The 27935-nt window shown below is 48.4% G+C and overlaps 1 protein-coding gene across 1 annotated transcript; it reads right to left on the bottom strand.

Annotated features, from left to right (window-relative positions):
• Positions 1-27935, bottom strand: LOC133362863 (zinc finger E-box-binding homeobox 2-like). Its single transcript, XM_061581805.1, has 9 exons — positions 27878-27935; positions 26735-27007; positions 21637-21818; positions 19342-19441; positions 17312-18654; positions 14719-14911; positions 13087-13385; positions 2353-3157; positions 1-14 (listed from the first exon to the last, which is right to left on the bottom strand). Exons 1-9 carry the CDS (start codon positions 27933-27935, stop codon positions 1-3), a joined length of 3267 nt encoding a protein of 1088 aa, XP_061437789.1.

The following is a 27935-nucleotide window of genomic DNA, read 5'->3' as shown; positions in this document are numbered from 1 at the left end:
CTAAGAGTTGTGAGCTGAGACGTGGAACAGGTGGAGATTTGAGTGGCACACCGATAGAGTGCCCGAGCGACAGGCTGTAAAAGTTGTTGGTTAAGCCCAGTGACTTGACGTTGTATGTGGTGGAGAGGCCAGGGGAGAGGGGGGGGGTGTGGTCACGTGCTGGCTGCTGTCCGAGGCTGCTCTACAGGCAGCGTGCTGGGCCCGACACGCCGTGTTTGAATGTTGAAGCGAGATTCATCGATGTCGTCACGATTGACAATACAAAACCCTAGACAACGAGAGAGCCAGTAACAAGTCGCGATACACTTTGTGCACAATCGCAAATAATCATAAACATACATATTAGTCAAGAATATAAATCACAACAATAATACTCTTTGGTTCTTTCGGTAGTCACATAGGTATAAAATAAAATGTGTTGCGCCCGAAACAGGACTTTACTGAAAGAACCAAAGAGTATGGATTCTTGCAGTCACGAAAACTTCAAATAACAATAATAACACACACAACAAACACGTTTTTGTAATGACACATCTAACATTACATTGCACAATCAACATTTCTGAAAACTTTCGAATTTTCACAATGCAATTATTAAAATTACAATGGATCTCTGTGGGAGTCTATGGGTCTCTGTATGATGAGTCTACGGGTCTTTGTGAATATGTGGGTCTCTGTGTGACAAGTCGATGGTCTCTGTGGTGAGTCTATGGGTCTCTGTATGAGTCTATGGGTCTCTGTGGTGAGCCTATGGGTCTCTGTATGAGTCTATGGGTCTGTGAGTATATGGGTCTCTGTATGACGAGTCTATGGGTCTCTTTGTGAGTCTATGGGTCTCTAAATGATGAGTCTTTGTGTATGTGTGATTAGTCTATGGGTATCTGCGTGATGAATCTATTGGTCTGCGTGACGAGTCTATGGGTCTCTTTGTGAGTCTATGGGTCTCTGTATGACGACTCTATGGCTCTGTGAGTCTATGGGTCTCTAAATGATGAGTCTATGGGTATGTGTGATTAGTCTATGGGTATCTGCGTGATGAATCTATTGGTCTGCGTGACGAGTCCATGGGTCTCTTTGTGAGTCTATGGGTCTCTAAATGACGAATCTATGGGTCTCTGTGGTGAGCCTATGGGTCTCTGTATGAGTCTATGGGTCTGTGAGTATATGGGTCTCTGTATGACGAGTCTATGGCTCTGCGTGAGTCTATGGGTCTCTGTATGAGTCTATGGGTCTCTAAATGATGAGTCTATGGGTCTCTGTGGTGAGCCTATGGGTCTCTGTATGAGTCTATGGGTCTGTGAGTATATGGGTCTCTGTATGACGAGTCTATGGGTCTCTTTGTGAGTCTATGTGTCTCTAAATGATGAGTCTATGGGTATGTGTGATTAGTCTATGGGTATCTGCGTGATGAATCTATTGGTCTGCGTGACGAGTCTATGGGTCTCTGTGTGAGTCTATGGGTCTCTATGTTACATTATACACTAGTGAGTGGGTGGGTGGCCAGCAATACGGCTGAACGCATTTGTCTCCCTAGGGGGCGATGTTTACAAACCGCACCGGGTATACAGGATATATATTTACGTGATCTATAACTCCCCCTCCCCCCCAAAAAAGGCGCACAAATGGATCCCTGGAATGTGACCAAAGTCATTTTCCATTTAAAGCTTTCGTGACTGCAGGGATTCATCTTCTTGTTTTTTTCGGTAAAGTCGTCACGTAGAAGGGAAGTAATAAAATAATAAAAATGAAACATAATAAAATAATTCTCACGACGTTTCGGCCACAACGCAAGCAGCCGTCTTCAGCTGAAGACGGCTGCTTGCGTTGTAGCTACGTGACTTTACCGAAAAAACCAAGAAGATGAGTCGTTTTCCAGTTTACTAAACGAACACATTTTTTCCCCCGCTAATGCCGACCAAGCTAAATAACCCCTTTTTCAAAAGCAACGGGGTCATCACAAGTGACAATCTCGATGTTCATCATCCTGCTTCACGCCGACTCCATCCACCAGGAGGTCGCCACCTGGAGTCGAACGCTGACCTTCACGCTTCACCGTTGTCTCTTCTTCACACTTCACCATCACTCCTGGCCACGTAGCGAAGTTGTCATTTTCTTCCGGTTCTTGTTTTATGAGAGATGGACTCATGGGAGCAGTACTTTGACCATCGCAAGTAGATTTCACCCTCTCGTGGACCTTCTCATGCTTCTTTCGTTGTCCTGAATCAATAAACCCTTTTCCACACACGGTGCACTTGTAGAGCTTCTCGCCCGTGTGCGTTCTCTTGTGAATCCGAAGATAGTTTGAGTAGATAAATGCCTTCCCACAGACGGTGCACTTGTAGGGCTTCTCACCCGTGTGTGTTCTCTCGTGAACTCGAAGAGAACTTGATTGTACAAATGCCTTCCCACACATAGTGCACTTGAATGACTTCTCACCTGTGTGCGTTCTCCGATGAATCCGAAAATAGTTTGAGTAGGCAAATGCCTTCCCACAGACGGTGCACTTGTAGGGCTTCTCACCCGTGTGCGTTCTCTCGTGATTTTGAAGAGTTTCTGAACGACCAAAAGCCTTCATGCACACAGTGCACTTGTAGGGCTTCTCACCCGTGTGCGTTCTCTCGTGATTTTGAAGAGTTTCTGAACGACCAAAAGCCTTCATGCACACAGTGCACTTGTAGGGCTTCTCGCCCGTGTGCGTTCTCTCGTGATTTTGAAGAGTTTCTGAACGACCAAAAGCCTTCATGCACACAGTGCACTTGTAGGGCTTCTCACCCGTGTGCGTTCTCTCGTGATTTTGAAGAGTTTCTGAACGACCAAAAGCCTTCATGCACACAGTGCACTTGTAGGGCTTCTCACCCGTGTGTGTTCTCTCGTGATTTTGAAGAGTTTCTGAACGACCAAAAGCCTTCATGCACACAGTGCACTTGTAGGGCTTCTCGCCCGTGTGCGTTCTCTCGTGATTTTGAAGAGTTTCTGAACGACCAAAAGCCTTCATGCACACAGTGCACTTGTAGGGCTTCTCACCCGTGTGCGTTCTCTCGTGATTTTGAAGAGTTTCTGAACGACCAAAAGCCTTCATGCACACAGTGCACTTGTAGGGCTTCTCACCAGTGTGCGTTCTCTCGTGAACTCGACAATTTGATGAACATACAAAAGCCTTCCCACACACGGCGCACTTGAATGGCTTTTCGCCCGTGTGCGTTCTCTCATGCAGCTTCATGTGTCCAGGGCGATTCGTGCTGTAGGGACACCGGTCGCATTGATGCCTTTTAGCACGGCGCTCTGTCGAGGGCTTTCTCCATGCGATCGACTCTGCAAATATACCTGACATTTAATTTGGAGCTTTCGTGACTGCAGGGATTATTCTTTGGTTCTTTCGGTAAAGTCGCGTCTAAAGATAAAATAATTACTTAAATTAAATACTAGCATACAAAAGTTTTGATTGCAACAAAAGCAATCATCATCAGGAATAAATTAAATAGAAACACAAATCTAGTATACTTAGAAATGTAATGTAATACAACAGAGAGGCGGATAACATAACAGTCAACACCCTACCTATACACTACTACGCTACACTATACACTACACTATACACTACTATACACTACTACACTACACTATACACTACACTATACACTACTACACTATACTATACACTACTACACTACACTATACACTACACTATACACTACTACACTACACTATACACTACATTATACACTACTACACTATACACTACACTATACACTACTACACTACACTATACACTACACACTACACTACACTATACACTACTACAACAGAGAGTCGAGTAACATAACAGTCAACACCCTACCTGGTTGATTACGTTCTTCCTGAGAATGCTAAATTTGAGAGAGAGATTTAATCTCTCTCAACCAGATAGGGTGTTGACTGTTATGTTACCCGACTCTCTGTTATATTACATTACATTTCCAAGTATACTAGATTTGTTTTTCTATTTAATTTATACCTGATGATTGCTTGCTTGTGTTGCAATCGAAACGTCGTATGCTAGTATTTAATTCAATTTAATATTTTATCTTTATACGTGACTTTACCGAAAGAACCAAAGAATTATACCTTACACACATGAAATCGACTGCAGATATACGTTACACGTTACAACATGCACACACGCACTACAGAGACATCCCCCGTGTGCAGGGAGCCCCCCCCCCCCTGCATCCCTCCTCCCTGGCTCCTCCCCCTTCTCACCCTACTATATAAGAGCGTGTCACTCAGAGCTCTCTGCTCACGGCAGTGATTGTGCTCTGGTTGTCCCACCTGATGACGGACGCTTGTGTTGCCTCCGAAACGTCGCGACTTTATTATTTTCATATTCTTGGTTCTTTCGGTAAAGTCACGGAGAAGGGAAATAATAAAATAAAATTTTAAATATATGATAGCTTGTGTTGCAGTCGAAACGTCATGAGAATTTTAATTGTTTTATATTATTTTATTATTTCCCTTCTACGTGACTTTACCTAAAGAACCAAAGAGTATAAACCTCCAGATATTAAGAGAAAGGTATAAAAAACAGATTTTATTATAATTTGTAATAATTAAATAATAATGAAATTGTTATTATTTTTACTAATTAAAGAATTATAAAGTTATTAAGAGAAAAGTAAAAAATAAAAACATTTTATTATTTTTCTTTAATTTTGTTTTCCTTTTGTAAATATTACTGAGGGGGGGGGGGGAGGGCACAGAACATGTAGTCCAGGGGCCTACACAATCTTAATCCGGCCCTGCCCATGTGCAGCCTTCATTGTGTTGGGGCAGTGAGTGTGACATTGTCAGTGTGTGTGTGAGATGTCAGTGTGTGTGAGTGTGATTGTGAGATTGTGAGTGAGAGTGTGTCAGTGTGTGAGATTAGGAGTGTGAGATTGTCAGAGTGAGTGTGAGATTGTGAGTGTGTGAGAGTGAGTGAGATTGTGAGTCAGTGTGAGATTGTGAGGTAGTGTGAGTCAGTGTGAGTGAGTGTGAGATTGTGAGTGAGTGTGAGATTGTGAGTGTGTGAGAGTGAGTGAGATTGTGAGTCAGTGTGAGATTGTGAGGTAGTGTGAGTCAGTGTGAGTGAGTGTGAGATTGTGAGTGAGTGTGAGATTGTGAGTGTGTGAGAGTGAGTGAGATTGTGAGTCAGTGTGAGATTGTGAGGTAGTGTGAGTCAGTGTGAGTGAGTGTGAGATTGTGAGTGAGTGTGAGATTGTCAGTGTGTGTGAGAGTGAGTGAGAGTGTGTCAGTGTGAGTGTAAGATTGTGAGTGTGTGAGATTGTCAGAGTGAGTGTGTCAGTGTGTGAGATTGTCAGAGTGTGTGAGGGTGAGTGTGTAAGAGTGAGTGTGTAAGAGTGTGAGCGTGTGAGATAGTGAGTGAGAGTGTAAGTGTGTAAGAGTGTGTGAGCTAGTGAGTGAGCTAGTGAGTGAGATAGTGAGTGTGTGTGTGATAGTGAGTGTGTAGGAGTGAGCTAGTGATAGTGAGTGTAAGTGTGTAAGTGTGAGTAAGAGTAAGTGATAGTGAGTGTGAGTGAAAGTGGTGCCACGCACCGCTGGCGAATCGCCGAGCTGACATTTTGCACACAGACTCGTTGTGCGTGACAATTAATGTTCGTGAAAAAAATTCACAAATTTTACACTGTTTAGGGAAAACAAATTAAATATTTAATTACCAATTGCTTAATACTGGCAGACAATCATCTGACCCATAGGTGGCAGCCATCTCAAGCCAGAGGACGAGAGGACTCTAGCCGCCACGCATATAAAGGATTTATAGTGAAAAACTTTGTTTTTACGGGTTTACTTGTTAAATCCTTTATATTAAGTTCACTTGCTTGCATGCTTGCGTGCTTGCTTGCTTGCTTACGACCGTGCAAATCTTTCGGTCGTTTTTTAACCCACTTCCCGTGATCCAATCGAGCTGACATTTTGCACACAGACTCGTTGTGCGTGACAATTAATGTTCGTGAAAAAAAAATTCACAAATTTTACACTGTTTAGGGAGTTTTTAAAAAATATTTCATTACCAATTGCTTAATGGTGGCAATCATCTGACCCATAGGTGGCAGCCATCTCAAGCCAGAGGACGAGAGGACTCTAGTAGCCGCCACGCATATAAAGGATTTATAGTGAAAAACTTTGTTTTTACGGGTTAATTTTTTGGTGGTGAAGTCAGCAGCGGTTGTACTTGAGGAAGACTTAGCCCCTGCCGTGGGATGGCTGCGATGCTCACCGCTCGCTCAGTGCCATCAACACATCGGGGTGGGAAACCTTTTGTGACCGTTTGAAGGAAGTTTCAGGTCGTAGAATCGGACACAGCGCCCGGTGGCTGGGGCACAGATTGCCCATCAAAAAGTTGTAGTTTTAAAAATCATCTCTCGGGGGGTCGATAAAGCGAGTATTACTTTGTGGAAAGCAAACAGAGGTTGTCCTGTATCGGTGTTTTTCACTCATTCTCATAGCGGGGGACCACTTTGGCCATGAAGGCATCATCAGTGTGGTGAGGGCCACCACACGCTTGAAACCATTTGGGGTTTCGACAGCAGCATGATTGGGGGGGGGGTGTGTTTTCACATTTGCGTCATGTCGCTGGTGGCCTTGTGATGAAGAAGTCTGCGGCCTATACAATACACCCACCCTGCTGCTGCTGTGGCAATGTGCACATGTCCCACCACCGACTCACAGCTCGGCAGGCACATGATGTATCTATTGTTTTGAATTACTATTAGATGGGGCACTGCCCCAGAGGTCGCAGACGGGTTTTGTTTCCTTACCCGTACCTGGCCGCACCAGGGTCGCAAATGGATACCCGTACCCGGCCGGGTACGGGTACCCAGCCGGGTACGGGTAGCCATTCCCTACCCGTACCCTACCCGAAATGAGTGACAAATGGTTACTCACCAGTGACTCACGGCCTACCCGTACCTGGCCGCACCAGGGTCGCGAACGGCTACCCGTACTCGGTCGGGTACGGGTAGCCGTGTATCGGGTAGGGTACGGGTATCGGGTACCCGGTTGCGACCTCTGCACTGCCCCAACGCTCATTCGAGTGCAACAATCACACGCGCTTTGAACGTGGGCTGACTCACAGAGCCGCGCTGTGAGAACCCCACGGCCCCCAGTCAAAGTCGCTCCAACCACGACGCTTCGACGACGGCACGCCGAGCCGGCGAGCACCCGGGTGAGGGTTGACAATCAACACCTGGGGGTGGTGTGAAGAGAACGAGGTGGGTCCGTGCAGTGGCTCGTTCGTCGAGGGCGAGACTAAGCTGTCTCGGGTGTGGACCAATCAACTTCAAGGACAGTGCATACATTATCAGAGTTGTGTTTTTTGTTTGCATTATGGCTGCAGGTATTGTGGTCTATGCAAACATGGCTCCTTGTAAAAAAGGTGTGAGTTTTGTTGCCAGATAGAAGGGTACAAAAACCAATTATCATATTTTTTACTGGCAAATGAGGTTCCAATGGTGTAAATGTTTACCCCGAGCTCTCATACTCTGATGGTGCATTGTCTTTGAGTTGTGCGCCTTTTGGCATCATCTGGTCCAACCCAGGTGAGACTAGGCTCTAAGGAAAGCTGTCTCGGGTGTGGACCAATCAACTTCAAGGACAGTGCATACATTATCAGAGTTGTGTGTTTTGTTTGCATTACGACTGCAGGTATTGTGGTCAATGCAAACATGACTCCTTGTAAAAAAGGTGTCAGTTTTGTTGCCAGATAGAAGGGTACAAAAACAATTATCATGCTTCTGTTTACTTAATGGGAGAACGTTAACTTCAAACTCTGGATAAGCGCTAGAAATGGAAGTGTGCGTCTCTTGTCCTAAGAGAGGATCGCGCATACGGGAGTTGCACACCGACACCCCCCTCGCCAGCATTGCAGAACAATGCGATCATTACGATAAAGACGCTGAGATTTATTTCTGAGTTTTAATGTATAAATTCAAGTCTTGGCAACCTTGGCTGCGTCGGTAAACAAAATGTATTCAAATGAAAGCTCGTTAAAAACGGGGTTGTACATCCAGGAGAAATACACTGACGTTTGTCAAACAGCAACTTGCAAAGAGAACGCTAAAATGCACCGCTAAAATAGTACGCGCAGTACAACGCAGGCCAGTGAGTGGTCTGGACGAATTTGTTAAAATGTTACAAATATCTCGCTCAAACAGTATTAATACTGACTCATGTTCTGGCTGGCAATTGTAAACAACAACAACAACTTTAAATTTCGATTTAAAGCTTTCGTAGAAGGGAAATAATAAAATAATAAAAATAAAACATTTAAATAAATCTCACGACGTTTCGGCCACAACGCAAGCAGCCGTCCTCAGGTGAAGAACAGGTCTGTCGGAAAGACAGCGTCTAAATGAACAGGTCTGTCGGAAAGACAGTAGGAAAGACAGACCTGTTCATTCAGACGCTGTCTTTCCGACAGACCTGGTCTTCACCTGAGGACGGCTGCTTGCGTTGTGGCCGAAACGTCGTGAGAATTATGTTATTATGTTTTATTTTTATTATTTTATTATTTCCCTTCTACGTGACTTTACCGAAAGAACCAAGAAGAACAACAACAACAACGTCATTCTACTTGCATGTAAAACGGAATGAATAAACTACAAAGATGACAACGTGTAAACAAACAAACACCGCAGCTTCAGAGAGACGACAACAATCGAGGAGGAATTGCACAAACAGTGTAAACTACACAAGCTGCGTGCTATGTCAAATAACACTGCGTGAAAGTTTAGCAGAATACTTTTATCTTTTCAAGACTAGCGAAAGCAAAGCTTTAACATTTTAAACATTGAGTAACGCTGCTTTTGTAAAAGACGGCACTGGTATAAAAGACTTTTTTTCCAGATCGTTCTTGTATCTTCCATCTACAGATGTTCCTAATCATAGCATTATCTATCCACATTTAACATGCCCATTCCTAACTCCGTTTTCCCCCTCTTTGCAATCATTTTAATACGAAAAAACACCTCGCCCCTAGTACCCACTTTATTCCAACAGCACTTCAGTTAGTCCAGAAATACCTTTGCTCAAAAAACATCCTGCATTCACAAAACACATTTCAGGCACGGCAGTGGTCTGCTTGCGACACATTTGTTCTCAGAGCGACCGGCGAGTTATCACGAGTCAAAGCATCGTTAATTTTGGAGCTTTCGTGACTGCAGGAATGATTCTTTGGTTCTTTCGGTAAAGTCACGTCTAAAGATAAAATAATAAATTAAATAATAGCATACGACGTTTCGATTGCAACACAAGCAATCATCGTCAGGTATAAATGAAATAGCAACAAAAAATCTAACCAGAAAACTATAGACAGACAAATTAATTTAGTGTGTTCTTTCTCCCTCTCTCCTAATGTTCAAGCCTGCGTACATTACTACGCGTCTTCTTCGTACTCATTGACATGTACATTTTGTCTCTAACCCCTCCCTCTGTCTGCCTCCGCCCCCCTCTGTCTATATGAGGCCACCCCACAGAGACGATCTCCCCTCTCTGTGCCTGTGTTACTCTCTCTCTGTGTATCTTGGTGATGTCTGTCTGCTTACATGTCTGTCTATAGTTTTCTATTTAAGGCCACCCCACAGAGACGATCACCTCTCTCTGTACCTGTGTTACTCTCTCTCTGTGTATCTTGGTGATGTCTGTCTGCTTATATGTCTGTCTATAGTTTTCTATTTAAGGCCACCCCACAGAGACGATCACCCCTCTCTGTGCCTGTGTTACTCTCTCTCTGTGTATCTTGGTGATATCTGTCTGCTCATATGTCTGTCTATAGTTTTCTGGTTAGATTTGTTGTCGCTATTTCATTTATACCTGACGACGATTGCGTGTGTTGCAATCGAAACGTCGTAGTATGCTATTATTTAATTTATTATTTTATCTTTAGACGCGACTTTACCGAAAGAACCCAAGAACAAAGTATCGCCGTCACTCGCCCCGTCAGTGCCGCCATTTTGTTTTCTTGGCCTTCACCCATCGCAGGATCGTCTCCGTCGGCACGGCTCAACTCAACGGCGGGAACTCTCTCTTTGTTTCCCACGGCCCCCCCCCCCCCCGCGCATCCTCCCACTCTCCAACCTCACCACTCATCCACCCACTCACCAACCTCACCCAATCACCCACCCACTCACTCACCCACCCACTCATTCACTCACTCACCAACCCTCTCACTCACCCACCCACCCACTCACCCACCCACTCATCCACCCACTCACCAACCTCACCACTCATCCACCCACTCACCAACCTCACCCAATCACCCACCCACTCACTCACCCACCCACTCATTCACTCACTCACCAACCCTCTCACTCACCCACCCACCCACTCACCCACCCACTCATCCACCCACTCACCAACCTCACCACTCATCCACCCACTCACCAACCTCACCCAATCACCCACCCACTCACTCACCCACCCACTCATTCACTCACTCACCAACCCTCTCACTCACCCACCCACCCACCCACTCACCCACCCACTCACCAACCTAACCACTCATCCACCCACTCACCAACCTCACCCAATCACCCACCCACTCACTCACCCACCCACTCATTCACTCACTCACCAACCCTCTCACCCACCCACCCACTCACCCACCCACTCATCCACCCACTCACCAACCTCACCACTCATCCACCCACTCACCAACCTCACCCAATCACCCACCCACTCACTCACCCACCCACTCATTCACTCACTCACCAACCCTCTCACTCACCCACCCACCCACTCACCCACCCACTCATCCACCCACTCACCAACCTCACCACTCATCCACCCACTCACCAACCTCACCCAATCACCCACCCACTCACTCACCCACCCACTCATTCACTCACTCACCAACCCTCTCACTCACCCACCCACCCACTCACCCACCCACTCATCCACCCACTCACCAACCTCACCACTCATCCACCCACTCACCAACCTCACCCAATCACCCACCCACTCACTCACCCACCCACTCATTCACTCACTCACCAACCCTCTCACTCACCCACCCACCCACTCACCCACCCACTCATCCACCCACTCACCAACCTCACCACTCATCCACCCACTCACCAACCTCACCCAATCACCCACCCACTCACTCACCCACCCACTCATTCACTCACTCACCAACCCTCTCACTCACCCACCCACCCACTCACCAACCTCACCACTCATCCACCCACTCACCAACCTCACCCAATCACCCACCCACTCACTCACCCACCCACTCATTCACTCACTCACCAACCCTCTCACTCACCCACCCACCCACTCACCCACCCACTCACCAACCTCACCACTCATCCACCCACTCACCAACCTCACCCAATCACCCACCCACTCACTCACCCACCCACTCATTCACTCACTCACCAACCCTCTCACTCACCCACCCACTCACCAACCTCACCACTCACCCACCCACTCACCAACCTCACCACTCATCCACCCACTCACCCACCCACCCACTCATTCACTCACTCACCAACCCTCTCACTCACCCAACCACTCACTCACCCCCCCACTCATCGACCCACTCACCCACCTCACCACTCATCCACCCACTCACCAACCTCACCCAATCACCCACCCACTCACTCACCCACCCACTCATTCACTCACTCACCAACCCTCTCACTCATCCACCCACCCACTCACCCATCCACTCATCCACCCACTCACCAACCTCACCACTCATCCACCCACTCACCAACCTCACCCAATCACCCACCCACTCACTCACCCACCCACTCATTCACTCACTCACCAACCCTCTCACTCACCCACCCACCCACTCACCCACCCACTCATCCACCCACTCACCAACCTCACCACTCATCCACCCACTCACCAACCTCACCCAATCACCCACCCACCCACTCACCCACCCACTCATCCACCCACTCACCAACCCTCTCACTCACCCACCCACCCACTCACCCACCCACTCATCCACCCACTCACCAACCTCACCACTCATCCACCCACTCACCAACCTCACCCAATCACCTACCCACTCACTCACCCACCCACTCATTCACTCACTCACCAACCCTCTCACTCACCCACCCACCCACTCACCCACCCACCCACCCACCCACTCACCAACCTCACCACTCATCCACCCACTCACCAACCTCACCCAATCACCCACCCACTCACTCACCCACCCACTCATTCACTCACTCACCAACCCTCTCACTCACCCACCCACCCACTCACCCACCCACTCATCCACCCACTCACCAACCTCACCACTCATCCACCCACTCACCAACCTCACCCAATCACCCACCCACTCACTCACTCACCCACTCATTCACTCACTCACCAACCCTTCACTCACCCACCCACCCACTCACCCACCCACTCATCCACCCACTCACCAACCTCACCACTCATCCACCCACTCACCAACCTCACCCAATCACCCACCCACTCACTCACCCACCCACTCATTCACTCACTCACCAACCCTCTCACTCACCCACCCACCCACTCACCCACCCACTCATCCACCCACTCAGCAACCTCACCACTCATCCACCCACTCACCAACCTCACCCAATCACCCACCCACTCACTCACCCACCCACTCATTCACTCACTCACCAACCCTCTCACTCACCCACCCACCCACTCATCCACCCACTCACCAACCTCACCACTCATCCACCCACTCACCAACCTCACCCAATCACCCACCCACTCACTCACCCACCCACTCATTCACTCACTCACCAACCCTCTCACTCACCCACCCACCCACTCATCCACCCACTCACCAACCTCACCACTCATCCACCCACTCACCAACCTCACCCAATCACCCACCCACTCACTCACTCACCCACTCATTCACTCACTCACCAACCCTCTCACTCACCCACCCACCCACCCACTCACCCACCCACTCATCCACCCACTCACCAACCTCACCACTCATCCACCCACTCACCAACCTCACCTAATCACCCACCCACTCACTCACCCACCCACTCATTCACTCACTCACCAACCCTCTCACTCACCCACCCACCCACTCACCCACCCACCCCCCCGCGCATCCTCCCACTCCGCCCCGCATCCGTCATCCCCCTCGTCGAGCTCTTCCGTCGCTCCCGGCGCCCCCAAATCCGCTCCCGGCGCGCCCGGCTGCCCGGGGTCGCCGCAGCACAAGTAGCGGCGGTGCACGTGCTGCGAGTAGCCGCCCGAGTGCGAGAAGCGCCGGCCGCAGCGCCCGCAGCGGTACGGCTTCTCGCCCGAGTGCAGCCGCGAGTGCTCGATCAGGTGCTGCTTGTGCCTGAACGCCTTGCTGCACACCTCGCAGCGGTGGGGACGCCTGCCTGCGACGGACAGGGAACGGCGGGGCGGGGTTATCGCACTCGCACGGCATGCAGGCGCTCGTGGGTTCGAACCGGGCGCTGATAGCCCGCTGTATATTTGCATACTCTTAGTTTTTTCGGTAAAGTCACGTAGGTAAAAAACGAAATAAAAATTCATAAAAATAAAATAATAAAAATCACGACGTTTCGGAGGCAACACAAGTCTCCGTCATCAGGTGGGGACCGTCACAGCCGGATTTGTTGTATACAGCCTCCGAAACGTCGTGATTTTTATTATTTTATTTTTATAAATTTTAATTTTATTTTTTACCTACGTGACTGTACCAAAAAAACTAAGAGTATGAATCCTTGCAGTCACGAAAGCTTCAAATCTAGAAGTATATTTGCAGTTTGCGTGTTCTCTCTCCCCATGGTGGCGTGCGTTTTCCTCCAGGTGTGTTGGGTTTTTTTCACCCCCCCCCCCCCCACACATTTATAAACATGCATTTAGATTATTTGGCTGCTGTGAATTTCCACGCGAAAAGCCACTTAATTGGGCTACGATTCGTGATCGCAAGGTCGCGTCTGAAAAAGAGCTGCATAGCTCAGTGGGCCTTACCTGGTAAAAATAAGAGTTAGTCGGGTTTTTTAGTAAAATAAAACATCAGCGAGGCTAGGGAGGCTGCGAGATTCACTTCACGTGGCTGACGGTATGAAACCAGGGCGGTAAACACAGCGGTGCCCACTGGGGATACTCTTCACCGCCGACATGATAAGCCTCAACATGAAATCGGTTTTACAAATCAACACCAGAAACCAAAAATACCCATGCGGGCGCACGCACGCACACACACACACGCCCACACGCACACGCACACACACACGCACTCGCACACACGCACGCACACTCGCACACACGCACGCACACACGCACGCCCAACCGCGCACACACACACACGCACACACACGCACGCACGCACGCACACCCACACACGCACACACGCACGCACGCACACACGCACACACACACGCACGCACACACGCACACACACACGCACACACACACGCACGCACGCACGCACACACGCACACGCGCACACGCACGCCCAACCGCGCACACAATCGTGTTAGTGGCCGACGCCGGTTCATTACACGGCGTGTCCGTCACGCCGTTCATTCTTCCATTTCGTTCAAAAAATTCAGCGAGGATAACAAGTGCCGACGGTCGCGCGCCATCCGATTATTACAATTCATCACCTGCCTCCGCCTCCGGAGAAGACGCGCGAGAGCGGCGCACGACGGACGAAACCCGCCGCCCGTGAGCGCAAGCGCGCGGGGACGCGACGCCGCGTACCTGCGCGCTCGTACTTGTGCCGCAGCGGCAACAACGGGCCGCTCTCCTGGAAGGTTTCGTCGGACAGGTCGCGGGCGAACGAGCCTCCGGGCACGCGCTCCGCCCTCCTCTGCCGCTTGCGCGCGGGAGCTCCCGAGTCTGTCACCGCGACCGAGTCCACGGGGACTCCCTCTCCCCGCTCAGGAGACTCTCCCTGTGGAGCGCGATCGACGGTGAGACGCCGAGGTTAACCGACGGAATTTCGTCTCCTTTGCGTATTTGCCTCTCAGCTACCCACTCGGCCACCCACTCAGCCACCCACTCAGCTACCCATCCACTCAGCTACCCATCCGCTCGGCCACCCACTCAACCACCCACTCAGCTACCCATCTGCTCATCCAACCACTCGGCTACCCACTTAGCCACCCACTCAGCTACCCACTCAACTACCCACTCAACTACCCACTCAGCCACCCACTCAGCTACCCACCCACTCAGCCACCCACTCAGCTACCCACCCACTCAGCCACCCACTCAGCTACCCACTCAGCCACCCACTCAACTACCCACTCAGCTATCCACCCACTCAGCTATCCACCCACTCAGCTATCCACCCACTCAGCCACCCACTCAGCTACTCACTCACTCAGCCACTCACTCAACTACCCACTCAACTATCCACCCACTCAGCCACCCACTCAGCAACCCACTCAACCACCCACTCATCGAGCCACTCAGCTACCCACCTGCTCATCTACCCAACCACTCGGCTACCCACTCAGCCAACCTTTCAGCTACACACTTAGCCACCCACTCAGCTACTCACTCACTCAGCTACCCACCTACTCAACTACCCACTCAGCTATCCACCCACTCAGCTATCCACCCACTCAACCACCCGCTCAGCGAGCCACTCAGCGCCCATCCGCTCAGCTACCCACCTGCTCATCCAACCACTCGGCTACCCACTCAGCCAACCTTTCAGCTACACACTTAGCCACCCACTCAGCCACTCACCCAGCTACCCACCTACTCAACTACCCACTCAGCTATCCACCCACTCAGCTACTCACTCAGCTAATCACTCACTCAGCTACTCACTCACTCAGCTACTCACCCACTCAGCTATCCACTCACTCAGCTACTCACTCAGCTACTCACTCACTCAGCTACTTACTCACTCAGCTACCCACTCACTCAGCTACTCACTCACCCAGCTACAATCACTCAGCTACATCCTTATGGATGTGCACAATGTCAGCAGCGTTGATTCAGAACAAGCAGATTCTGGGATCGAAATTCGACATACAGTGTCTCATCAGCAGAGGCAGACTCGCCTGCATCAAGATTTTATCTGCAGGGACATTCTCTTTAATACGTGGATCCTAGTTCGACGCAACATCACGTAACACGAAGGATATCAGCAACGAAACATTCACGCATCTTCTTAGGTTTTTTCGGTAAAGTCACGTAGGTAAAACATCAAAATTAATGAAAATAAAATAAAAATAAAATAAAAATCACGACGTTTCGGAGGCAACACAAGTCTCCGTCATCAGGTGGGACCGTCACAGCCGGATTAGCTGCATCAAGTGAGGCAGTGATTCAAGACGTAATCCCTTATCATTGCCTCACTTGATGCAGCTAATCCGGCTGTGACGGTCCCACCTGATGACGGACACTTGTGTTGCCTCCGAAACGTCGTGATCTTTATTTTATTTTCATTAATTTTGATGTTTTACCTACACGGTGACTTTACCGAAAAAACCTAAGAATATGAATCCTTGCAGTCACGAAAGCTTCAAATCTAGAATTCACGCATCTATCTCTCCGCACAATGAACAAGGTTCAACACGTGAATTGTAAACACAAGGCGGCACCACCGGTGCGCGTGTGCTTCCGTGTTGGTTCAACAGCGCAACCTCCAAGCAGTTTATTCTTTGGTTCTTTCGATAAAGTCACGTATAAAGATAAAATAATAAATTAAATTAAATACTAGCGTACGACTTTTCGATTGCAACACAAGCAATCGTCATCAGGTATAAATTAAATAGAAACACAAATCTAGTAGACTTAGAAATGTAATGTAATACAACAGAGAGGCGGATAACATAACAGTCAACACCCTACCTATACACTACTACGCTACACTATACACTACACTATACACTACTACACTACACTATACACTACACTATACACTACTACACTACACTATACACTACACTATACACTACTACACTACACTATACACTACACTATACACTACTACACTACACTATACACTACTACACTACACTACACACTACACTATACACTACTACACTACACTATACACTACTACACTACACTATACACTACACTATACACTACACTATACACTACACTATACACTACTACACTACACTATACACTACTACACTACACTACACACTACACTATACACTACTACAACAGAGAGTCGGATAACATAACAGTCAACACCCTACCTGGTTGATTACGTTCTTCCTGAGAATGCTAAATTTGAGAGAGAGATAAAAACACAGAACCAGAAACATAGACAGACATATAAGCAGACAGATATCACAGAGATACTCCAAGCAGTTGCTCTTACCTGTGCAAAGTGGCGCATCTTGTCGTGGAAGTCGGCAAGAGCAGCCGCGTCCACAAGGCCTCTGTACGGTGACACGTGGGACAGCAAGGCTGCTTGGTCCAGGCCCGTGTAGGGCCTCAGGCCGGGGTCACCCATGTGGAGGGCCGCAATCAAACCGGGCAGCGGAAAGGCCGCGAGCACGGGACCGTTGCCGTAGCTGGAAGTGACCGTGTTCATTGTCGGCTTGTTCTCGTGTAAACGGTCAACGCCGTTGTTGCTCGACGAGCCGTCGGTCGCGCGAGAAGCACTCGAGTCCAGCTCGCCGTGCGATCTCTTCGCGCAAGTCAAGTCCAACGGCTCCTCTTGGCGCTCAACGCCGCTCGAATCGTGGAACTCGACAAAGCCCGTCTCTCCGAGGAGCCTCGCCGTGCTCAACTTTGGCAGCGACAAGTCGAGCGGCCGGGCCTGGTCTCGACCGCGGCGAGGACCGTCCGCCACGCCGGCGGGCTGCCCGCTCTCCGCGTGACCTGCCGCCGAGTCGGACCAGGCGCCCATCGGCGAGCCCGGCGGGTGCCGAGCCGGACTTCCCTCCGTGCCGTGGCCGGCGTGCCCAGCCGGTGCCGGTGACGGGCCGAGCTCGCGGGAGGGAGAGCCGGACGCACGGTGCTCCGGCGCTCTGCCCGCCGCGTTGAATTTCTCCTCCAGCCACTTGGAGAAAACGTCTCTGGGGAGGTTCATGGCCAACGACATCTTCATCGACTCCTCGGGACTCGCCTCGACACTTCCGGCAAGGCGGTACGACTTCAGGGAAGCCGACTGGTCTCCGAGTCCCGTAGCGCGGCTCCCTTTCAACCCCTTTCCGGCCGACGACTTCGACTTGTTTCGTTGAGCCGGAGACGAAGGTTGCGGCGCTGACGGTTGAGGCGACGCCTCGATCTCGTCGTTCACCTTGCAGAGGTAGCGCTCGTGTTGGCGCAGAGGTGCCGCGCTCGGAAACGGTTCGTGGCGATAGCGGCACGCGTGGCGAGCCGCCCCTTCCACGTGGGAAGAACGCTCGTGCAGATCCGGCTCTTCGGTCTCGATCTTGCCGGCGGGACGACCCGTGGCCTCCGGTCCGCTGATCCGCAGGAAGTCCTCGTTGTAGTCGTGACCTGAGCTCTGGGTGGATTTGGGAGACGTAGCAACGGCCCCTTCCATCTTGCCGGCGTCAGCCGTCGAGGCAGCGGCAACTGGAGATGTCGCCTCCCGCGCCGCGCCGTCCGCCGCGACGGAGCCCACGCACTTGTTGGCTCTCTTGTGCGAGCTGTACGAGCCCGAGTGGGAGAAGCGCTTCTTGCAAATTGGGCACCCGTACGGCTTCTCCCCTGGAAATTACAAACAAACACAGCGACGGCGGAGGTTTCCGGGTTACATCGCGTCAGTGTGAACGACGCGTCGTCAAAAAACCGACACGTCCGGTTCGTAAAGTTTGCGACGCGAAACACAACGTGCCGATTCGTTACACGAGCTCAGCACGCCGGCGTGCTGGAGAGTAAACCCACGATGTTAGCAATTCAAGTGCGGCGACGTTTCGCCAGTAACTACAACCAGCGTCATCAGGTGGGCAGCCAGAATTGTGGACGATATCGGTCGCGAAAGTCGCCGCGTCGAACCAAAACATTATAAACGCATCATCCAAAGTGCCGCGTGACGCGGCGAATGCGGCCTGCGCTGTAGACACACGCGCAGGAAGGAAATCACAGATTTGAAGCTTTCGTGACTGCAAGGATTCGTATTCTTAGGTTTTTTCTGTAAAGTCACCGTGTAGGTAAAACATCAAAATTAATGAAAATAAAATAAAAATCACGACGTTTCGGAGGCAACACAAGTCTCCGTCATCAGGTGGGACCGTCACAGCCGGATTAGCTGCATCAAGTCGTGATTTTTATTTTATTTTCATTAATTTTGATGTTTTACCTATACAGTGACTTTACCGAAGAAACCTAAGAATATGAAGGAAATCACGTCGGTGGGTGCGTTCTGCCAAACGTCGCAATGTGTTCCACACTCACCGCTGTGGATGCGGAAGTGTTCCTTGAGGTGGTGTTTGCTCTTGAAGTCTCTCCCACACTCTGCGCACTTGTGGCTCGTGGCAGCGGGACGCTGACCCTTCTGCGCAAAGATGGAACAGAGGTGCGAAGTGAAAATCACGAATCGGATGAGCTATGAAGCTCTTCAGCACAGGCGTTGCGTAGGGACGAGTAAGAGCGACTCCGCAAGCAGCTCAATGATGCGTCGCGACGACGCGTCGCGGTTCAAACTCCTTTCCCCCGCACACATTCAGACAGACACATTCAGACGGACGCATTCAGACGGACGCATTCAGACGGACGCATTCAAACGGACGCATTCAGACGGACGCATTCAGACAGACGCATTCAGACAGACGCATTCAGACAGACACATTCAGACGGACACATTCAGACAGACGCATTCAGACAGACGCATTCAGACGGACGCATTCAGACGGACACAGACGGACACATTCAGACGCACACAGACGGACACATTCAGACGGACGCATTCAGACGGACACATTCAGACAGACGCATTCAGACGCACACATTCAGACATACACATTCAGACAGACGCATTCAGACGGACACATTCAGACAGACGCATTCAGACAGACACATTCAGACGGACACATTCAGACAGACGCATTCAGACAGACGCATTCAGACGGACACATTCAGACAGACGCATTCAGACGGACGCATTCAGACATACACATTCAGACAGACGCATTCAGACGGACGCATTCAGACGGACGCATTCAGACGGACGCATTCAGACGGACGCATTCAGACAGACACATTCAGACAGACGCATTCAGACGGATGCATTCAGACGGACGCATTCAGACGGACACAGACGGACACATTCAGACGCACACAGACGGACACATTCAGACGGACGCATTCAGACGGACGCATTCAGACGGACACATTCAGACGGACACATTCAGACGGACACATTCAGACAGACACATTCAGACAGACGCATTCAGACAGATGCATTCAGACAGACACATTCAGACAGACACATTCAGACAGACGCATTCAGACAGACGCATTCAGACGGACGCATTCAGATGGACGCATTCAGACAGACACATTCAGACAGACGCATTCAGACGGACACATTCAGACGCACACATTCAGACATACACATTCAGACAGACGCATTCAGACGGACGCATTCAGATGGACGCATTCAGACAGACACATTCAGACAGACGCATTCAGACAGACGCATTCAGACGGACGCATTCAGACGGACACATTCAGACAGACACATTCAGACAGACGCATTCAGACAGACGCATTCAGACAGACGCATTCAGACGGACGCATTCAGACGGACACATTCAGACGGACGCATTCAGACAGACACATTCAGACAGACGCATTCAGACGGACGCATTCAGACGGACGCATTCAGACGGACGCATTCAGACGGACACATTCAGACGGACGCATTCAGACAGACGCATTCAGACGGACGCATTCAGACGGACACATTCAGACGGACACATTCAGACGGACGCATTCAGACAGACGCATTCAGACAGACGCATTCAGACGGACGCATTCAGATGGACACATTCAGACGGACGCATTCAGACAGACACATTCAGACAGACGCATTCAGACGGACGCATTCAGACGGACGCATTCAGACGGACGCATTCAGACGGACGCATTCAGACAGACACATTCAGACAGACGCATTCAGACGGATGCATTCAGACGGACGCATTCAGACGGACACAGACGGACACATTCAGACGCACACAGACGGACACATTCAGACGGACGCATTCAGACGGACGCATTCAGACGGACACATTCAGACGGACACATTCAGACGGACACATTCAGACAGACACATTCAGACAGACGCATTCAGACAGATGCATTCAGACAGACACATTCAGACAGACACATTCAGACAGACGCATTCAGACAGACGCATTCAGACAGACACATTCAGACACATTCAGACAGACACATTCAGACAGACACATTCAGACGGACACATTCAGACGGACGCATTCAGACGGACGCATTCAGACGGACGCATTCAGACGGACACATTCAGACAGACACATTCAGACAGACGCATTCAGACAGAGGCATTCAGACAGACGCATTCAGACAGACACATTCAGACACATTCAGACAGACACATTCAGACAGACACATTCAGACGGACACATTCAGACGGACGCATTCAGACGGACACATTCAGACGGACACATTCAGACGTGCGACGATGCCGGCAAACGGGGGTTAGTCAGTCACCTGGCCCGCCCGGGGAGGTCGCGGTGATTTGTGGAGATCCGCGAGGGCCCCCTCGTGCCGGCGGCGAACGTGCTTCCACAGCGAGCCCCGACGCTTGTAGCCGCGGCCGCAGTGAGGGCACGCCAGCGGCAGCAGCGGCGGCAGCGGCAGCGGCGCGGCAAATGAGACGGGAGTCCTCGGGCCTAGCGGGGAGGCACGGGGCGAGGGGGCCGCTGGTGGTGCGTGAAGAGACGACGCAATCCCACCGATGTGACGGACCGCTGTCGAGTTTGGTGGTCCGTGTTGTTCACGTCGTCTGTCGTGAACATTCGGTCACGGTTGCTACGATCGCTGTTTCATTGCTTTTATGGCCAAGCGTGGTGGTGTTTTCTTTTAGACGCTGTCGCCTCGACAGACCTGTTCTTCACCTGAGGACGGCTGCTTGCGTTGTGGCCGAAACGTCGTGAGAATTATTTTATTGTGTTTTATTTTTTTTATTTTATTACTTCCCTTCTACGTGGCGACTTTACCGAAAGAACCAAGAAGATTTTATGGCTTTGTTTTGGTGATTTTCGAAAAGTGTTTTTTGGTTTGGCCGTGTTTTGTTTGTTGTAGTACGGAGTAAGACTGACGGCCTCAATCTAAGTTGCACGCCTCCCTCTCATTCCGCTTCTCACTCTGCGAATGCGTCGCTTAACGGAGATGCCACCGCCTGCGTTGGCAAATACGGCATTGCCGGGCGTCTTGCGACGCCGCTGCCGCAAGCGTGGCACGCCCGGCTCTGGTTGGCCCACCCCGAAGCGCCGAACGTAACGATCGCTTGGTGAAGTTAGCCGCGATCCAGAATGGCGTGTGGACACGTGGCCCAGGGGTAGACAAAGTGGCTCGCAATCGGGAGGCTGCGAATTCAAATCGTCATTTGGGGATGGGAAGTCGATTCAGCCCGTCACGCTTTGGTCTCCCCCGCCATGGGAATGTGAAATTCCCACCAGTGGCAATGAATCGGTGTATAGTGTAGTGTATAGTAGTGTAGTGTATAGTGTAGTGTATAGTGTAGTGTATAGTGTAGTGTATAGTGTAGTGTATAGTGTAGTGTATAGTGTAGTGTATAGTAGTGTAGTGTATAGTGTAGTGTATAGTGTAGTGTGTAGTGTAGTGTATAGTAGTGTAGTGTATAGTGTAGTGTATAGTAGTGTAGTGTACAGTGCAGTGTATAGTGTAGGTGTTATAGTAGTTGTAGTGTATAGTTGTAGTGTTATTATAGTGTAGGTGTCTAGTTTGTAATGTACAGTGCAGTGTATAGTGTAGTGTATAGTGTATGTGCTATAGTGTAGTGTATAGTGTAGTGTTATAGGTAGTTGTATGTGTATAGTGTAGTGTATAGTGTAGTGTATAGTGTAGTGTATAGTGTAGTGTATAGTGTAGTGTATAGTGTAGTGTATAGTAGTGTAGTGTATAGTGTAGTGTATAGTGTCGTGTGTTGTAGTGTAAGTGTATTAGTAGTGTAGTGTATAGTGTAGTGTATAGTAGGTAGTGCTACAGTGCATGTATAGTGTAGTGTATAGTAGTGTAGTGTATAGTGTAGTGTATAGTGTAGTGTATAGTGTAATGTACAGTGCAGTGTATAGTGTAGTGTATATGTAGTGTATAGTGTAGTGTATAGTGTAGTGTATAGTAGTGTGTGTTATAGTGTAGTGATAGGTAGTGTAGTGTATAGTGTAGTGTATAGTAGTAGTGTATAGTGTATGTAGTAGGTAGTGTATAGTGTAGGGTATTAAGAGTGTTAGTGTATAGTGTAGGTACAGTGCAGGTCTAGTGTAGTGTATAGGGTAGTGTATAGTGTAGTGTATAGTTTAGTGTATAGTGTAGTGTGTAGTGTAGTGTACAGTGTAGTGTGTAGTGTATAGTGTAGTGTATAGTGTAGTGTATAGTGCAGTGTATAGTGTAGTGTATAGTGTAGTGTATAGTGTAGGTATAGTGAGTGTATAGTGTAGTGTAGTAGTGTATAGTGTAGTGTATAGTGTAGTGTATAGTGTAGTGTATCGTAGTGTATAGTGTAGTGTATAGTGTAGTGTATAGTGTAGTGTATAGTGTAGTGTATAGTGTAGTGTATAGTGTAGTGTATCGTGTAGTGTTAGTGTAGTGTACAGTGCAGTGTATAGTGTAGTGTATAGTGTAGTGTATAGTGTAGTGTATAGTAGTGTAGTGTATAGTGTAGTGTATAGTGTAGTGTTAAGTGTAGTGTACAGTGCAGTGTATAGTGTAGTGTATAGTGTAGTGTATAGTGTAGTGTATAGTGTAGTGTAGTAGTGTATAGTGTAGTGTATAGTGTAGTGTATAGTAGTGTAGTGTATAGTGTAGTGTTATGTAGTGTATAGTGTAGTGTACAGTGCAGTGTATAGTGTAGTGTATAGTGTAGTGTATAGTGTAGTGATAGTGTAGTGTAGTAGTGTATAGTGTGTATAGTGTAGTGTATAGTGTAGTGTATAGTGTAGTGTAGTGTAGTGTACAGTGTATAGTGTAGTGTATAGTGTAGTGTATAGTAGTGTAGTGTATAGTGTAGTGTATAGTGTAGTGTATAGTGGTGTAGTGTATAGTGTAGTGTATAGTGTAGGATAGTGTAGTGTACAGTGCAGTGTATAGTGTAGTGTATAGTGTAGTGTATAGTGTAGTGTATAGTGTAGTGTAGTAGTGTATAGTGTAGTGTATAGTGTAGTGTATAGTGTAGTGTATAGTGCAGTGTATAGTGTAGTGTATAGTGTAGTGTATAGTGTAGGTATAGTGTAGTGTAAGTAGTGTAGTGTATAGGTAGGTTTAGTGTAGTGTATAGTAGTGTAGTGTATAGTGTAGTGTATAGTGTAGTGTTAGGTGTAGTGTATAGTGTAGTGTATAGTGTAGTGTATAGTAGTGTAGTGTATAGTGTAGTGTATAGTGTAGTGTATAGTAGTGTAGTGTATAGTGTAGTGTATAGTGTAGTGTAGTAGTGTATAGTGTAGTGTATAGTGTAGTGTATAGTAGTGTAGTGTATAGTGTAGTGTATAGTGTAGTGTATAGTAGTGTAGTGTATAGTGTAGTGTATAGTGTAGTGTATAGTAGTGTAGTGTATAGTGTAGTGTATAGTGTGTGTAGTAGTGTATAGTGTAGTGTATAGTGTAGTGTATAGTAGTGTAGTGTAGTGTAGTGTATAGTGTAGTGTTATAGTAGTGTAGTGTATAGTGTGGTATAGTGTAGTGTATAGTAGTGTATAGTGTAGTGTATAGTGTAGTGTATAGTAGTGTAGTGTATAGTGTGTATAGTGTAGTGTATAGTAGTGTAGTGTATAGTGTAGTGTATAGTGTAGTGTATAGTAGTGTAGTGTATAGTGTAGGGTATAGTGTAGTGTAGTAGGTAGTGTATAGTGTAGTGTATAGTGTAGTGTATAGTAGTGTAGTGTATAGTGTAGTGTATAGTGTAGTGTATAGTAGTGTAGTGTATAGTGTAGTGTATAGTGTAGTGTAGTTAGTGTATAGTGTAGTGTATAGTGTAGTGTATAGTAGTGTAGTGTAAGTGTAGTGTATAGTGTAGTGTATAGTAGTGTAGTGTATAGTGTAGTGTATAGTGTAGTGTATAGTAGTGTAGTGTATAGTGTAGTGTATAGTGTAGTGTAGTAGTGTATAGTGTAGTGTATAGTGTAGTGTAGTAGTAGTGTGAGGTATAGTGTAGTGTATAGTGTAGTGTATAGTAGTGTAGTGTATAGTGTAGTGTATAGTGTAGTGTATAGTAGTGTAGTGTCTATAGTGTAGTGTTAGTGTAGTAGTAGTTAGTGTATATGTAGTGTATAGTGTAGTGGTTAGTGTATAGTGTAGTGTATAGTGTAGTGTATAGTAGTGCAGTGTATAGTGTAGTGTATAGTGTAGTGTATAGTGTAGTGTACAGTGTAGTGTATAGTGTAGTGTATAGTGTAGTGTATAGTGTAGTGTATAGTGTAGTGTAGTAGTGTAGTGTAGTAGTGTATAGTGTAGTGTATAGTGTAGTGTATAGTGTAGTGTATAGTGTAGTGTATAGTGTAGTGTGTAGTGTAGTGTATAGTGTAGTGTGTAGTGTATAGTGTAGTGTATAGTGTAGTGTATAGTGTAGTGTAGTAGTGTATAGTGTAGTGTATAGTGTAGTGTAGTAGTGTATAGTGTAGTGTATAGTGTAGTGTATAGTGTAGTGTATAGTGTAGTGTATAGTGTAGTGTATAGTGTAGTGTACAGTGTAGTGTGTAGTGTATAGTGTAGTGTATAGTGTAGTGAATCGGTACCCAGTGAGACGATCACAGCTGCCTCAATGCTCCCTGGGGCAGAACATAAACTCTGTGGATTTAGTTCTTGTTGTTAAGTCGACAAATGCTGCTACAAACGTGTTTTTTTCGATTTAAAGCTTTCGTGACTGCAGGGATTCATCTTCTTGGTTCATTCGGTAAAGTCACGTAGAAGGGAAATAATAAAATAATAAATATAAAACATAATAAAATAAAATAATTCTCACGACGTTTCGGCCACAACGCAAGCAGCCGTCCTCAGGTGGAGAACAGGTCTGTCGGGAAGACAGAAGACAGACCTGTTCTTCACCTGAGGACGGCTGCTTGCGTTGTGGCCGAAACGTCGTGAGAATTATTTTATTTTATGTTTAATTTTTATTATTTTATTACTTCCATTCTACGCGATTTTACCGACAGACCTGTTCTTCACCTGAGGATGGCTGCTTGCGTTGTGGCCGAAACGTCGTGAGAATTATTTTATTTTATGTTTAATTTTTATTATTTTATTACTTCCATTCTACGTGATTTTACCGACAGACCTGTTCTTCACCTGAGGATGGCTGCTTGCGTTGTGGCCGAAACGTCGTGAGAATAATTTAATTATGTTTTATTTTTATTATTTTATTATTTCCCTTCTACGTGACTTTACCGAAAGAACCAAGGTGTTTTTTTTCCTTTCATTTTAAACACAACGCTAACAACTACGCTGTGAAGTGTGAGCACGTGCGCTCTTACCGCCACCGCCACCACCACCACCACCACCGCCGCCACCACCGCCACCACCACCACCGCCACCACCACCGCCACCACCGTCACCACCACCACCGCCACCACCACCACGGCGAGTGGCCCCACTGCCCGGCACATCGCACTCCGCCAACGTCCCGTCCTGCGCACTGCCCAGCGGCTCGGCAGTCTTGTCCACGCCGGGATTGACGTCGCGATTTCCGCCGGTCCCCTCGAAATTCGTCTCGTCATCCTCCGCCGCCGCCGCCGCCTCCACCTCGTCTTTCTCCTCCTCTGCGTCCACCTCCTCGATGATCTGCAGCCTCTCCTCCTCGGCGTCGTCCGGGTCGCGGTCTCGCATCGCCGCGCTCGCGTAGCTCGCCACTGCGACCGAGCAGAGCGGCGCGTCAACGCGTTTTGCCGACGGTTTTACCTTCAAGGGTGTCACTCAAAGGAAACAACCAGGAGGGCAACTGTGGTGGACATTGCTTCACGCTCGCTTCTAAAGATCCATTGCTTTGTTATTTTGATGTAAAGCTGCTTTCGTGACTGCAGGGATTCATCTTCTTGGTTCTTTCGGTAAAGTCGCGTAGAAGGGAAGTAATAATAATATTATATTATTATATTATTTTATTATGTTTTATTTTTATTATTTTATTACTTCCCTTCTACGTGACTTTACCGAAAGAACCAAGAAGATGCTTTATTATTATTAATATATTCTCCCCCCTCCCGCCCCCCTCCCATTCCCAGCGTGTGGTCTAGCACATCCGACACAAACATAATTATTTTTCACCTACGTGACTTTACCGAAAAAACCTAAGAGTATGAATCCTTGCAGTCACGAAAGCTTCAATTCTAGAACATCATCACATCGGCAGCGAGGATGACCTGGCGAGACTGACGCCACGTGCTTTGCCAAGGCCAGTTTTGTTTTTCTCCCGCCCTCCCACCAATGGCTTAGGTCTGTGAATAAACTTTTACGTTGCGGGCAGAGGTCACAAACGGGTTTTGATTCCTTACCCGTACCCGGCCGCACCAGGTTCGCAAATGGGTACCCGTACCCAGCCGGGTACGGGTACCCGTTCCCTACCCGTACCCATACCCTACCCGAAATGAGTGAGAAACGGTTACTCACCAGTGACTCACGGCCTACCCGTACCCGTACCCGGCCGCACCAGGGTCGCAAACGGCTACCCGTACCCGGCTGGGTACGGGTAGCCGGGTATCGGGTAGGGTACGGGTATCGGGTACCCGGTTGCGTCCTGTGGTTGCGGGGGATCTGTGTGCCTATGAGGAAGTGTTCCTGCAT

This window comes from Lethenteron reissneri, unplaced genomic scaffold (assembly GCF_015708825.2).
Source record: "Lethenteron reissneri isolate LAM-NWPU_2019-01 unplaced genomic scaffold, ASM1570882v1 scaffold_1630, whole genome shotgun sequence".
NCBI lineage: Eukaryota > Metazoa > Chordata > Hyperoartia > Petromyzontiformes > Petromyzontidae > Lethenteron > Lethenteron reissneri.
The sequence above is the reverse complement of the archived record's forward strand: the minus strand, read 5'-3'. Positions and strand labels throughout refer to the sequence as shown.